At 36.8% G+C, this 16,472-nt stretch overlaps 1 protein-coding gene across 2 annotated transcripts in view; it reads right to left on the minus strand.

Moving 5' to 3' along the window:
• MED13 (mediator complex subunit 13) overlaps positions 1–16,472 on the minus strand; it is a 117,459-nt gene that overhangs the window by 74,205 nt on the left and 26,782 nt on the right. For both annotated transcript variants that reach the window (XM_088152573.1, XM_088152571.1), the window contains exon 3: positions 14,293–14,461. In XM_088152573.1, the coding sequence (XP_088008699.1) occupies positions 14,293–14,461 (169 nt within the window). The remainder of the gene's footprint in view (positions 1–14,292; positions 14,462–16,472) is intronic.

The raw sequence follows: 16,472 nt of genomic DNA on the forward strand, positions 1-16,472 counted from the left end.
TGCACAGTTGGTGGCTGACTAAATACTTTTTTGCCCCACTGTATAAGGTTTCTAGACAGACCCTTATATATCCCATCTTAAAGAAATTTCCAGATAGGGAGTGCAATTTCTATTTAATGTTATTTCTTTCGGACAAGGACTCGAAAATATCCTCCCAAGCAGCCCAGTTTTGTGCTACTATCAGTAAGATATGCTGTACCATTACTTAAGTTTGGAATTTCTTACAATAGCACTTTTATTTTAGTATCCCTGTTCTTAATTATTTTTAGATCCTATTATACCTATTGTTTTTCTGTTTTTATATATATATATATATATATATATATATATATATATGTGTGTGTGTGTGTGTGTGTGTGTGTGTGTATGTATTGTGTGTGTGTGTGTGTGTGTATAAAACTTCTATTATTAGATATTTGATTGTATCTGGCCTTAGGGCTGTAATAAAATTTATTTGACTTGATTACTTTTATTTTTCAGAAGTACAGAGCAATGCTGGGAAGGGAAGGGGAAATCCAGTTCAATACCAAAATCCTTTAACCATTTCTATATATTCTTATGAGAGAGACATGGGAAATCACTGTTCTTATGGTAAGTGCTAAATTTGCCTGAATGGTCTCTGTAGTAACCTCATATTCCAATGAGACAATCATGTGATCAATGCCCTCAAGCTCCCGCCGTTTACCCTGCATTGCCCTATTTTACAAGAGCTTTCCATTCCAGCTTTCTACAGCAAAGAACCATTATCTGGTCTCCTAATCTTCACATTCATCAGTTCTAAAATGTTAAAAAAATATTTAAAATTGGGTTAAAATAAAAATAAGAGGGAGAGAAAGTGCAGAGTTTAAAAGAGACAACGTGTCTACCATTTATATTTTATTAAAAACAGATTAATCATATTATCGAAATGCAACCCAAACTCTTTCAACATTAATTAATAGCACATCCTGATCAAGTCCTTGAGAAGTTAGAACTACAGAGAATGACAGAACTACAGGCATCCAGATTGTTAGGAAACAGTAAGTTTCAGGCTTCAGTTTGCAGCCTTATAACTGAATCAGGCACATCTAATCCACTTGGCCAATGGGGCAGCAACAAGCTCAAGATAGTAATGAAGAGTAGTCAAGGCCTTCCTGGGTGCCATGAGGGAGACAGAAGACACTGTGGCATACAACCAATGATGTCACCATTCATGACAGATGCTGTCATTGGTTGGATGTCACTTGGGCACATTCTGCTCCACCACAACTCTGGGAAGTCTGCAAAGAACTGCAACTGACTTCAGCAGAGTCAGCATAAAGTACACACATACAAATCAGTAACTCCCATCAACTTCAGCTTATTTTCAAACAGTCTGCCACAACTACTTGCTTCTATATGTTATATTTATGAAAACAACATGGCTAAAAGCAAATGGTTTAAGGAGTTCATATTATTCAATCATACACAAAAGTGGCAAACTGTCCAAAAACATATCTTATATAATAATCCAATTCTATACATATGAATGAGTGTTTTAGATGAATAAAATCCCCTTCTTCATGTAAGATATACTATGCATGCCTAGAGCTTAGTCCTAAAAAAAGATTCAGGAAGACTGAAAACCACCTAAAAATGACAATTTTTTTTGCTGAGTAATTAATTTTTCCAGGTTTGTGCAGGACTGATTCAAATCCTAGATCTTAGAAAATTCAAATTATGTTCTTATTCTTGTGTGACTAATCTGTCAGTGTGTATCAGCAGTTTTTAAGATGCTTTAAAAAGTGAATGGGACTGTCATTAAGCCTTCTTTCTTTGGCCCTATAAATATAAAATTGTGTTTCTAACTGCAAGTTGGTTCCCTCAAGTATTACTCTGGCAACAAAGGCTGACTTCAGCTTTTCATCAGGTGTATATTTTAGCTACTACTCAACACAGTCAATAGTTCCAATTTAAATCAGTGCAACCTGTTGTTCTCTATAACACACAAATGGATATATAAGGCCCTGGTGATAGAGAGGATTCCACCATTTTTTACAGTGCCTCCACCACAGCTCGAAACTGGGAAAAAACAAAACAAAAAAGAACATGTGCAATACACATTCCATAGCCAAGTTAATCAAAATAAATTATTTGACTTAGTTCAGTGTTAAAATAATACTATTTTGGTTAAAAAAAAATTGCTACCACAAATTGTAGTATTTTTATAGCAAAACCATACAGGCAACAGCCAAGAAATATTGTTCCCACAACATAGCAATAAGGCCTTTCACTCCAAACACCTTAAAACACTGAATGTGGGACATAATGCCCAGGTCTTTATCCAGAAAAGATCTGTAGCAATACTTTATAAACAGTATACTGTATAATACTGTTTAAATAGCCTGACTGCTAATCAATTACAGAAAGATTTCCCCTCCTCTACTTTCTGACATCAAACATTGATGAACGTTTAAAACATGAACACCTCTCAGTGAACAAACTAGCAAAACTTCCATTTTTTGCAAATCCAGAAAGTTAAAATGAAAGTTAAGAATCTGAAGCTATGAGTTTTTCAGATACTGTGCTCTGCTTGTGCTTCTAGCTCATTTGTTTCTTAGGACAAAGAATATAAATTAAAGATGCCTACTTTCATCAATCGTTACTAGGACCTGTCAATTAAATATTGAATTCTTCAACAGCAGTATAAACATAAATGAATATCAATAAGAACATGTTTCTCAGTAGCAAAGCTAGATGATTTTACAACATGATTCATACAGTCCTTTAACCTGCTAATCTGGTTAAGCAGCAGAAGAAAAAATAGTGAGCAAATGCAGCACTGCATTTGCCTAAAGGAAAGATATTCTGTACATGCTAGAGAAACATGTAGTAAAAAAAGATCTTCATTTCATCATAACTGTAAATGAAAATATGAAATTATACAGCAACAATAAAATGTAAGCACAGTGAGAAAGCTAACATTTTTACAGAATACTTCACCTTCCAACATTATCTTGAGACTCTGTATAGGAAATTACTACTACACTCAACAGGATCATCTGGACCTAACTCATTTTTATGTATTATCTTCTTATCCAGATATAATAATTCTGGCCTATCATGTAAGGCTAGTGTAAGGATTTCTTAGATTCCATACAAAATGGGACTGCCTATTTATTCAGAGAATCATCAAAAATATTTGAAAAGGGCAGCAAATGCCACCCTTTGAAAAGATAAAGATCTTTTCAGGTACAGGTTAACTGTTGATGACTACATCCATAGAGTTTTCTTGGGAACGTTAACAGAAGTAGTCTGTCACTATTTTTCCCCACCCCCCCATTGCTGTTTTTTAATTTTCCATTCTAGCCAACAGCCCTGGGATTCTCAAGTGGTGCCCCATCAAAGTTTTAACCAGAGCTGACCCTGCTTAGCTTCTAAAATCAGCCAAGGGCAGCTAGGTCCTGAAGTTTGAACTTACAGACCATCTACAGCTTGCAATTTTAAATATTATAGACACAGCACAGTCTCACAATATTACCCCGTAGCAAATTCTCACATCCTACTTCCTGTATGAACTTCTGTAGGCACCTGTTTCATTTTGTATTTTCCCCTTTGCTTCTCTCTCGCCATAAACCATCCCTCTCCTGCCTCTCAGAAAACTCATATTAATCCTTTCTAGACTAATCCTTGCTGCTGTACAGCAAACTGCACAAGAGACAGGCAGGAAGGCTGCAGGGAGGATTCTCAGCACAGTGGGACAAAGATAGTTGCTATTTCCTAAGCCAGACGAATGCTGCTCTGAAATTGCGCCAGCCTCGGGCCCTGGTCGAGGGAGTGAGGAGAGGCGCTACATGTGCCGATAGCACTGGCAGCAAGGCACAGAATCTCACACCGTCCCACTAATCTCCTTCATTAAACAGGTGCCTCAATAGGAGCAACTCCACAGCTCACAGGCAGCTCTTTTCTTGAGGGAAGGGAGAGACCCAGAAAGCTATTGCTTGCTTTGACTCCTCCTCTTCCCAAACAAATCTAAAAACCAGTCATACTAGCTTTTTTCCTCCTGAGCAGAGCAAAAGGAGCCATAAGGAGGTAGATCAGAGAGTAAAACAGCCCTTAAAAAGGAAGAAGGGGGATCAGACACTCAGTGACAGCAGTGGGAAGTGTCAAACATTTCCATTTTTCCCACAATTTTTAACAGATCCTTTCATGAATATCTAAGCTAGATCTCCCCGCTTTGGTCACTCTCCAGATGAATGCACTTACAGCCCCCAGAATGCTCCAGCCAGCATCAAGCACTGCTGTGAATTCTGGGGGTTGACTCCATGTATCTGGAGGATGTCCCCTATAAAGAAGGCTGATATAAACGACATTTTGGAAGAGAGAGGAGGAAAAACATAGGAGTGTCTTTGTTTTAAATATTCTGCAAAAAGGAACAAAAAGAAAAGAAAAGCTGACTGAGCTAAAAGTAGACTTTCAGTACCAAGAGTCAAATTTAAGAATAATGTTGGAAAAGAACTCAAAAGGAAATGGTAGAAGAGCTACAGGTAGCAGCAACTGTTCACAAACAATAAGTACCAGCTAAGAATTTGAGTATGAGAGCCAAGTGGCCTAATTTCTGAACCCCAATAGGGTTCAACCGTATCGTATTACCAAAAGATCCTAACAGCTAAAATTTGGCTGCATTTTGACATTACATCAAGAAGTAGAATGTGAGACAGAGCTAGGCAGATATCAGGCTTTGCAGGCACAAGCTAGATCACTTCTGTGATTTCTCTTGAGTTTTCCAGGATGGTTTGTAATCTAGAAGACATCTTCAAACAGGGTGGATCTGCCCCAGACACTAAGTCTCTGGAGGAAGTACATCGCAAATATACCACTTTTATTTTCTACCACAGAGGTTGACTACATCTCAGTTAACACTGGAAAAATAAAAGTGTATTTGGAAACAAAATTATAGTTAGGTGAAAAACAGAGATATGTACATACGTATAATCCATGACATTGGTTTACACATCCTTCTCCATCTGAGAACCATATTTAAGTCATGCTTCTTTTTCTCTTTTTAATGGTCTTTCGTGAACTTTAAGTAAAATCACTGAAATTACCAAGGCCACATTTATTGTATGAAAATGGTCTCAGTAACCCACAAATATTTGAAAGATGTTTCCTAGTAAATAGTACAGTATATCTACTAGAAGAAAAGGGGATATTTAAAGCAATGCCTATGCTTTGTTCTTTAGAAAAGCTAAGGAATAAAATAATAAAAGACACTATCATTTTTTGTCCCACTGGTAGACTTTCAGTATCTGGAGAGCCTACATAAGCTGTCAATGTCTGATGCACCCCATAACAGTTGTACCCAAATTGCAGAAGTTTTTTTGCTGTAAAATCAAAAGACTGTTAGGAAAGTTGCTTGAGTGCATATATGCTCCATGTGTCTTTTTTTTTTTTTCCCAGAGAAGGAAGACTTTCCTGTGATTGAATATGTAAGACTGTTTTTCCTCCTTATTTCCTAATGCTGAAATTGATGTGGCTATTTTTAAATGTAGTTCACTTTTAGCTTGTTCACATTTAAATTGATTGAAGAGTGTGAAATGACATTAAGTGTCCATAGTAAACAGATACTTGTCATATTAATAAATAATTATTGCTCCTGTTTATATCTCAACAGCTGCTCTCATGAACAAAAACAATAATCTTGAATCAAGAGTCAGAGAACACCACAAAGTTATTAGAGGAATGATCAGCTAGGAAATAAAAACAGCATTAGAGCAATCAGATAATCAGTTTAATGGAGAAATACTGAAAGTGTACACAGGGATAGCATTTGGACTAGGCCAGAAACTAGTTATAAAATGTTAAGAGGAGATAGGAGGTGACAAGGTATGTATGTTAATATCAAGAGTTAATTGGTATCAAATATCAAATAAAGAGCTATAGACACCAGAAACCCAAGCACCCAGCCCAAATAACTACACACACTTTTAAAGAAAATGGATGAAAAAATTGAAGAATGATAAGGGAACAAAAGCACACATTTTCTTTTCCTCACAGCAAGATGAAGAATGCAGTCCAGAGTTCTGCTGTGCTAGAATGTATTTCTGTTCCAAAACATTCTTCAGGGTTGTTGTTTTTTTAATCAATCCTCCATAGGATCAGACAGCTTGAATATGCCCGGAATTTCTTGATTCCTCATCCTAGATTACTTTGAGATGGAAACTAAGTAAAATTACACGCAAAAAGAATTAGCTCTGCTCAAAGGGTTGTGATGGAGGAAAACCCTTTATAGCTGCCCTTGAACCTAAGTAATAATATATTGAGGCACTTTGGAAGGAAAACTAGGGGAAAGGGCATGAGGCAGGGCAAAGAAGAAATTATATTGAGAGGATTTGGCTACTCTTAGCGTTTTGTGCAGAATATAAAATGGGAATGTGTGTCTAGGTATCAAAAATTGATGAATGCTAATTTGTTCTACGGTGATAGCAGGGTCTCAGAGTTTAAGCTTTACACTTAAATATAGGATAGAGAATAAAGTTTGTCCAAGTAGCATGCCTGCATTAGTAACCTGGGAGAAAGTGAGGTGTCTGAATGCTTAAAAAAGTCATTCTAATATGTTATAATAAAAGATACCAGCTTTGTGACGTATGTCTAAGTATTTACACTGCACATCTTTCCAAGAAGAACTAACATGTCCAGAGTAAAGACGGTAGAAGCTGATTTACAATGGCAGGAAACTAAGTACATTGGCAACAGCATGAGCCAGCATGGTGTAATGATTAAAATGCTGGATTAGAACTGAGAAAACCCAGGTTCAAGTCTGCCTAAACCATGGAAGTTCACCAAGTCACATTTGTGAGATGGGCAGCTATACAAATTTAATTAATCAATAAGTAAGTAAGTTACTTCGGTGAAATCTCTTTCAGCTCTACCAAGCTCCCTGGTTTGTTGCTGTGAGAAAAAACTGGAGTACAGGTAGTCCTCAACTTATGACTATAACTGGGACTGAAACTTCTGTTACTGAGCCGCGCCCGATTTGCGTCCTTTTTTGCCATGGCCATTAAGCAAATCCAGCTTCCCCCATTGGCTTTGCTTGCTGGAAGCCCCTGGGAAGGTCGCAAATGGTGATCATATGACCCTAGGACGCTGTAACTATCATAAATACATGCCGGTTGCCAAGCACCCGAATTTTGATCATGGGACACTGCAATGGTTGTTAAGTGTGAGAACTGGTCGTAAGTAACTTTTTTCAGCGCTGTTGTAACTTTGAATGGTTGTAAGTCAAGGACTACCCGTATTATGTATGCCTCCCTGAAGGAAAGGGAGGATATAAATCAAATAAATAAAGTAATAAATAATACAGAGGCAGCATTGTTTATTACACCAAATGAACATGCACAAAGTCATTCATGCAAACTCCTGTATGACTACAATTTGTTAGAAAAACTGTGATGCATGCCCACAAAATTTACACCTTAAAGCATGGGGAGGGAATACTTCAAGCAGGGGGATGGCTAGCCCCGTAGTGGCCAGCTCTCCACAGCCTGATTTTCCATCTGCTTGGATCTTCCTTTCTTTAGCATTGTTTTAAATTTTGGATGTTTTATGTGTTCTAGACGTATTTATAGTTTTAATGTTTTTTGTAAGTTGCCCAGAGTCCCTTATTGTGGGGGAGATGGGCGGCGGAGAAATCCAATAAAATAAAATAAAATAAAATAAATAATTATAAATATGCACATTACAAAGATAACCAAAAGATGGAATTCAAGATGGCTCCAATTCTCAAAATACAGTGGGCAACCAGTGGCAGACCACAATTTTCTCCCATGTAGGTTAAGTAACTTTACAAGTAGTCCTCGCTTAACGACCGTTTGTTTAACAATGGCTCAAAGATACAACAGTCTCAGAAAAGGTGCTTTATGACCTATACTCACACTTATGACCATCGCAAATCATTGCAACATCCCCCATCATGGTCATGTGATCGCGATTTACAATCCTTTTATAACAGTCCTTAAGCAAATCACATGGTCATTAAGCAAATTCCAGTAAAAAAAAGTCCATTGGGGAAGCTGGATTCACTTAATGACCATGTGATTCGCTTAAATACTGCAGTGATTCACTTAACGATCATCATAAAAATGCTTGCAAAATTGGGTCCAGCCACATGACTTACTTAATAACTGCCCTCCTTAACAGCCAATTTTCCGGTCCCTATTGCGGTTGTTAAGCAAGGACTACCTGTACTTAGATTAAGTATCTCTAATTAGTGTTCTGTAAGAATTAAATACATTTACTTCTGGAAAATATTGTTGAAGGGCTACTACAGTTGAAAAGATAGATATACCAATGAAAGTATATATCTTGTACTGGGAAAAAACGCATACTTTGAGGATTGTTTCATGCTGTGTTAATCTCTAAGCTTACATTAAATCTGTGTAAAGTTTAGTAAATGTATGAACTCATGACAGCAAAAAATTCAGGAATGTAATGACAGAAGGATTACAAGTAGTATATATTTACTTTTAACTACTGTAGGAACTTAGGTATCATCTAAAATTGAGAGTATCATAACTTAAGTTGTTCTTATTTCTAATCAAAGATATACTGAGCACTAACTGTAAAAGTAAAATAATTAGCATCTCCAAAAATATATTAATAACTGAATTAATATAACAGAATAACACACGGCTATATGATATTATCATTTTATGTTTTTTCAAGCAGTATTTAATATTATACTACATTTAGGATTCTGTTATACAAGTTGGAAAATACCTGTTTGAGAATATTAACACAAAAATATACAAGTGTTTCATCTCTTGTATAGTATAATTCACAGGTCAATGATAAGCGTTTCTAGAAAAGTTTCCCACTGTGCTATACTGATACCCAATTTAGCATGTTTAAATGTAAAGAAACCTACAACTAAAAATCTTTTACATAATATAAAAATATATGGAAGACTTTTTAAAAAAATAGTCAAGAGAAGTTGGACTGAAATATTTGATTTGGGCTTAGAGAGAATCACATGTGCTTTTAAATTGTGACAACGTACATATGGACCTACAACAAGCTCTGCTAGCTTACTTCTGCACAAATATAGCTCTGTACAATTTATCTCTGAATGGATTATATTTCATTAAACAATTCAAAGTCTTATTCTGAAGCATTTTCAACAAACATATTTGGAAAAATTTTAAGGAATGACGACACAACAGAACGTACTTCCTTGATTGGGGGGATTAATATATGAACAGTTAATACACAAACATTCTCTGCAGAGCAAAACTTGTACTCGCCCAGTTTAGTCGCCTCCTTCCCTGTGCTCTCTTCAAGCACTCTATGACTCTTTCACAATATCCAGTCCTTGCTTTATCCCATAGTACTCTCTGATCCCAATGTTCAATCTATCTCTTCCTTCCATTCTATCCTTCTTCTGCATCTTGCAATTTTTCTTCTATCTCCTCTGTCCCATTCTCTCAGCACTTATCAAGTACTGTATGTTGAACCCCTTTTCAAACATGGAATAATGCATTATTTTATCTTCAGTTTAATTTATGGGGGAAATGATGATTTATGAAAGTAGCAATTAACTGAAATGAAATTGATTAAATGCTGGAGAAGGATCTGGGTGTGAATTGGGAAAATATTTGAGGTTGACACCCTAGATCACATCACACTTGGCTTTATTATATGTTAGTATATTGTCAAACATATCAAATTCTATTAAGCTGCAACTTTGCCATTTCCCAGTGATTGTCTAAAGGGACAGAAAAGATTGGATTGTGAGTACTTTTTGGCAGATAAATTGTAAATAAAGAAAAACTCTTGCTTTAGAAGGAACTGGGAATGGGGGTGCAAATTAATAAACATTTTAATTTGGGTTATTTGGATGGGAAATTGAGTAGCTTTGTTTACCATGAAATCTAAGTAAATCTCAGCAATTTGTATGTTGTATGTTGATACTTAATTATATATAAACATTATGTTGATTAGTGTTAAACAGACTTATCTCTGGAATCTTTTAAATGTCTACGATCATAACTGATCACAGAATGTCTCTAAATATTGTTGGGTACATCTTTCTACCATAAAAAAAGATGGCTGAAGAGAGACAATTTTGCCTAAATATTCATAGAGAGGAGACAGGGATTTTTTAGTTCTGCCATTTCCAAATCTAATTATACCCAATCTAATTGTGCAAGTATATGGCTGTAGGCATTTCTCTTCAATTTCCAGGTGCACAGCCATTCCATCAAGTAGTGATGACAAGCAGCCGCCTTTAATTTCAACCAAATCTTGTAAGTAGAGTGCCATTAAACTTCACTCTACCATTTTTAAATGTTTCCCTAAAGTAAGATATTTCACTTGAAGTAAATGCATTTAAATTTTTAAAGAAACACCATGTTATAGCTCATCTTCCATTTAAAGAGACTATCACATATAGATTAACTACAGAAGGGGCTTGTAGCACTTTAAAAAAAAAAAAAGCACAATTCGCACATCTGAAGTTGCCCTAATACATTTGTTAATATTTAAGGTGCCATGAAATCTTGTTTTGCTCCAAAAGGCTAACACAGCTATGCTTCTCAAAATTAATAGCTTACAGTTGTTTTTATACAATTATTTTTTTCCATACAGTAGGATAATTTCAAGCTGGAGGTAGAACTCGAAGCAGCTCAGGCAAGACAACTGTAGTTTTCCCGTAGGGCAGGGTGGCCTTAATATCTAATTAAATAGCAAAGAAACAGAGGAGTCTTGATTTCTCCCCTCCACAAAACATTCCTTCGATAAAAACGAGTCTGTACACATTTTACTTCTTTTTAAGTTTCACATATCTTTCTGGGGAAAAAATAAAACTAAGATTGCCTCCAAGGAGCAAAAGTTCTCAGTTGGAGCTGCTGTGCAAGAAAAGTAGCTGAAATTAAGCTACAAGAGAAATTCTTAAGGAAAACTTACTCTCACTGTGGATATTTTTTTCAATAATTTCCTCAGACTACATGAAGGGTGAGGACTAAGTATAAAGACACTTAACAGTCTAATTATTTCTGCTCATTCAATGATCAGTGAATCGTTCATTAAACCTTTTACCTAATCATCATCATCATTGCAAACTTTACATCAATTCATTTTAAAGGTGAGATCACCATATTCTATTTCAACAGAGGGAGTATATAACCATGCTTTCCTCTAGGAAATGTTCATCTGAATTTACACAATTTAATTATCCTTAAGCAACCAATATGCAAACAACGCATGGTTTTAAAGAACTTATTTTAAAAAATATTTTGGCAGAACGCATGCCTAGAAGCATTCAAACGGATGAATCTCATACACATACAAAAAAAAAATTATGTACTCATGCAAAATCTGCCACAGAGGTTGTTAAAAATAAACAATTTTATGCTGTAGATTTAAAGATGCGGAACATTTTCCAGGCTCCTATTCCCAGTAGAGCCTGGGGAGCAGAGGAAAGAGACTGCTGTATGTTCATACAAGCTCAGCATACAGAGCAAATCCATTTTGTAGCAAAGAAATTACATTTTAACCACAAGTTCAAACTTACAAACTGAGAATAATAATAATAATAATAAAAAAAGATATCCTTGGCATCTCAAGCAAAAAAGGTTTAGGAAGCAGGTGATTAAGTAGCCTTTGTCCAAGAAAAAGGAGTGGTATCTCACTCAATTCCCCATGTTCTCTCCCAGCAACCATAATATTTTCAAATCAAAAGTCCTAAGCGATATGGAACAAAAATATCCAAAGGATCACTTCCTGAAAGTTCCTTAAGAACTTGCCCAGACCATATTGGCTTGATATCAGCATTACTCTTAAAGTTAGCAGATAAAACCTGTACTCAAACCAGTAACAGCAATCAACACTGAGCTGCTCTGTATTTTTATAGGACTTGTAAAAGGCGTTTATTTCCATACCCAGAGTTTATGGCGTCTTTTGTTTAGGGTTAAGACAGAACAGAATGGAGATGTTACTGATCAAAATATCAGAAAATCAAAGTCTCTCTTCCCTGTTTTCAGCTACTAATGTTCTCATTTTGTTGCAATTTTCTGAATTTATTGCATTAAGATGAAGGGAGCAGAAGACAAATTACTTATAGCACATGCCCAGTGGAATGTTCTCTCTGTTCTTTTTGTGTGTGTTGTCTGACGCCTTCACTCAGATTGGAGTTTGAGCTATATACCTGCTGTTTTCCATTACACTGCATTCCAGGTTAAAAGCCAGGAGTATTTAAGGTAGAATCTGGACGATCATTTAAGTGAATTCCTCTTCATGATTGTCCAATAAATATCCTTGTTTTCTGAAAATGCCCCCTTGTGCAGTTTGCTTTCTAGTTTTATTTGCTTTTCTTCAGAACTGCAAATGGAACACAACATTATTTGAATCCTGCCAGGGGTTATCTAAGCATCTCTGCAAAGCAGATTCCTTTACTATTATCTGAATATTTAAGGCAAGGGTAGTTTTAAGTACTCTTAAAATTAATACTGTACAATTGTTTTGCAAAAAATTCAGCATTTTAAACTCAGGCCATAGATATTCTATAGAATTCATCATCACAGGACGTAGAGATGGCCATCAACTTGGTTGATTTTAAAAGGAGATTAAACAAACTCCTAAAGGAAAAGGGTTTTAATGGTTATTTGCCATGGCAGCTATAACTTCAGGGGTCCTATGCCATATTCAACCTGTTACTGAGGAATGTGGATAAGAGGGTGAAATTGTGCTTATTTGCTGTTTATCGATTCCTCTCTGAAACATCAGGTGTCTGTGGATATAGAATGCTAGTTGAGGTGGGCCTTTGTTCTGATCAAATGTTGCTCTTCTCTGGTTTCCAATGTACCTGCAGACTCTCCATCTGTCATATATTTTGCTTATTGTGTCAGTCCAGATTTTTTCATCTGCTAACTTCCAAACTATGAATAATATAAATATTTCTAAAGAGTACTGAATAGTTATCTCACTGGCAATGCTAGATGCTTAATATCAGCAGTACCTATAAAATCATCAATTTTATTTAAAAATCTCTTTTTATTGACTTCTTAAAATAGAGATCCCATTTAATCAATAATTTATCTGTTAAAAAAAACTTAATCCATCTAAAACTACCAAAAAATGTAATTTCAGAAATTAAATGACATAAAGCAACTACTACATCCAAACAACACTCGACACTGCCAAATTAAACTACACTGAGGAATGCCACACGAAAATAGGTTAAAAATTCTTTCTGAAGAAAATTGTAACTATGTGTTTCTTTGCCAGGTTAAAATCAGCGCAGGCTACAACTGAATTTTCATAAAACACCACAACTGACATTATTAACAACTTCTGATGAAATAAAAGGTGTACATGCAACAAATTTTTAATACTGAGCAGGTGAACTCACAGACAAAACCTGCTTCATATTTCTCACAGTGATCATTTTGCCATACCTACACAAAAACTTCTTAGGAGCTCATCCTAAAATACTGAACACATATCAGGAACTCACAACCAATGAACCTTCAGCAACTTATGTACAGTTCCAGCTGAACAATTTACAGTAAGAATTATGGGAACTGATTCGTTAACGAAATAATTGAATGAGTTTCCATCAGGAACATTCTGAAGGCATGCAGAACATCCCATTTTCAAAATACAAATTACCTTCTATATTTTCCAAAACAAAGAAAAATACCCTGAGCAGATACAAGAATCCATACAGTCAATTATTGCTGACTTTAAAACAGAGCTAGTGAAGGTCACACATAATGTACAATGGAAGACAAGTAAGCACCTATGTTCCTAAGTCTAAAAGTAACAATGATGTATTTATCTCTTTTCCAGTTCAGTTAAATCATAAAACAGCTTTCAAATTCTGTTGAACTTTCATTCAATCCTAATGGCCTTTTCCATTTTTTTTTTTAATGGACCAATATAGCTACATGCCATTACTGCCATGATTCCAAAAAGTATTTTAATAAAAGACTTTTGTATGTCATTTATTTACATCTCTTCTCTGTGAGAGCTATAACTCTGAGTTGACAGCAGCCTAGGGAAAGGATAAAAAAGCAACTCTGCCTTCACTGATACCAGAACATGCAAAATTAAAGGAAGATTTTATATAGGAATAGCTGTAGAGGCAGATTCTATTCTAGGAAGCTGCAGACATATGAAAATCAGTTCTATCGCGATGTAAAATCTGCACTTAAATGAAAAATCAGTTGACCACTTCCTATTCTTCTATTTATTTCTAAAAAAATATTATTCTAAACCTGCAAGTAAAGGGTACAAGGAAAAAGAAAATGGAGGAAAAAATCCACTAAGATACCTTACCTTTTATTTATAGGTTTTTCATCTTTCTCATAAGGCTTCACAAACCACTTCCCAATGCGCACAAAGTTCCGGTTCATCAAACATCTTTCCACCAGGTTGTGAATTGCTTTGAAGAGCAGAGTACGACATTCATAGGAAAGCCCATTTTCCCACACACCATCTTCCTCATCTGCAGGGATTAAAAAACCCAAATTAATATCAAGCTTTCTTTCACAGCAGCTAAGAAGAGTGCTGCCACTACTACTAAGTGCAATAAACATTATTACTGGTGTAAGAGCCATCTTAATAGCTTATATTTAAGTGTACACAAAAGCCACCTGAAATATAAATACATGAAGGAGTCTTATCTGGCCTTCTGATAGACAGCAAATCTCCATGGTCTCAGAACAGACATCTTTTCCAGCTCTTAAACAGAAATCATATTTCTGTCTGAGCAGAGATGTCAGGGATTTGCTATGTCAGTAAAATATGAGCACATCTCTCAGCCACTGTTAAATTTTGGACTACAAGGTCTTTGAGACAAAGACCCAAGTTTTTTTTCATAGTTACTACTAAGATGAAATGAGCCCTTTGGTTTCAGTGGAAGAATCTCAGCTATCATCAATGAGAGTGTCTTTAATGTATTTATCACTAACTTTTTATTATGTAGGCATGCTCACTCACTTTCTCTCTCTCTCTCTCTCTCTCTCTCTCTCTCTCTCTCTCTCTCTCTCACTTCCTGTGCTAAGAAATACAATGGGGGATACAGGTGAGAAAGAGAAGAAACTGACAATTATTGAAATCCAATCAGTAGCAATGCTCTTAAGCTATATAAATGAATGTTTGCCATAACGCGTATGTCACACAGAGCTGTAGTATTCAGGCAAGGGACACAATTTCATTCTTTGTACTCTGTTTGGATTTCCAAATTTTGTTAGGTACCTTAAGCATCCATCAGAGTTGAAAGATGGCATATAAATCAAATAATACAGGTAGTCCTCAGGTTATGACAGCAATTGGGACCAGGATTGCCATTAAGTGATGCAGTCGTAAAGTGCGACCCCACGAGACAACATCACTTAGCGATGACAATCCCGGCAGTTCTGGTTGTCTTAACCCCAAGATTCGTAGGTCATTAAGCAGGAAGCAGCAGGAGTCCCGGGTAAGGAGCGTGGGGGTACGGGAGGCTGGGGAGGCCTGGGAGGGCTGGTGCAGGCCACACGTGAGTTGGGGAAGGCCGGAAGAGGGCTTGGGAGGCCTGGCGCAGACCACACACGAGTGTGGGAAGGCTGGGGAGAGGACAACACAAGCGCAGGAAGACCGGGGATGGACAGTGCGACAGGGCATGACTGCAGGAAAGCCAGGAAGTGGATGGCATGGAGCAGGTGCAGGAAAGCCGGAGGAGTGGATGGTATGTGAGTGCAGGAAGGCTGGGGGGTGGACAATGCGGTATGAGTGCCAGAAGGCCAGGGGATGGACGGCACGGCACAAGAGCAGGAAGGCCAGGGAGGGAGTTACCAAAGCAACTCACAACCTTCCCTGCTGGCTTCCCCATTGACTTTGCTTGTGGGAAGCCGGCACGGAAGGTCGCAAATGGTGATCACATGACCACAGGACGCTGCAACCATTGTAAGTGCAAGCCAGTTGCCAAGCACCCAAATCACGATCACATGACTGCAGGGGCTGGACCTTCAAGGACCGCTCGTAAGTACCATTTGATCAGCATTGTTGCAACTTCAAACAGTTGCTGAACAAGTGGCCAGTAAGCGAGGACTGCCTGTACCACCTTCAAGCCCAGCTAACAGGCCATCTAGTTAGCCACTATAGAAAAAGAGATGTTTAACTGCATGGACAGTTTGATTTAGTAGGGCTCTTCTAATGCTAGTTTTCTTTGACAGAAAAGTTTTAACATACAGAATACAGCCTAGATTTGACTATTGTAGGTTACCTTTAATATGGAGGTTCTCTTGACATATTACTATTCATGAATTCATGGGTTAAAAAAAAAAAGCACACTCAATGAAGCAACCAAAAGTAATTAAAGCAGAGCCTATGCATCATCACCAATGCTCATACAAGTGTTCGAACAACGGAACAACAGTAGTATCCTACTACTATACATACACTCACACCTAGTATCAAATATTGAATTTTTGGTTACCGCACCCCTTTCTGTGCCCAGCGACCTAGAATATTGTTTT

Source organism: Python bivittatus, unplaced genomic scaffold, assembly GCF_059951505.1.
Source record: "Python bivittatus isolate LINGU-HERP-01145 unplaced genomic scaffold, Pbiv_v1 ctg000690_np1212, whole genome shotgun sequence".
Classification (NCBI taxonomy): domain Eukaryota; kingdom Metazoa; phylum Chordata; class Lepidosauria; order Squamata; family Pythonidae; genus Python; species Python bivittatus.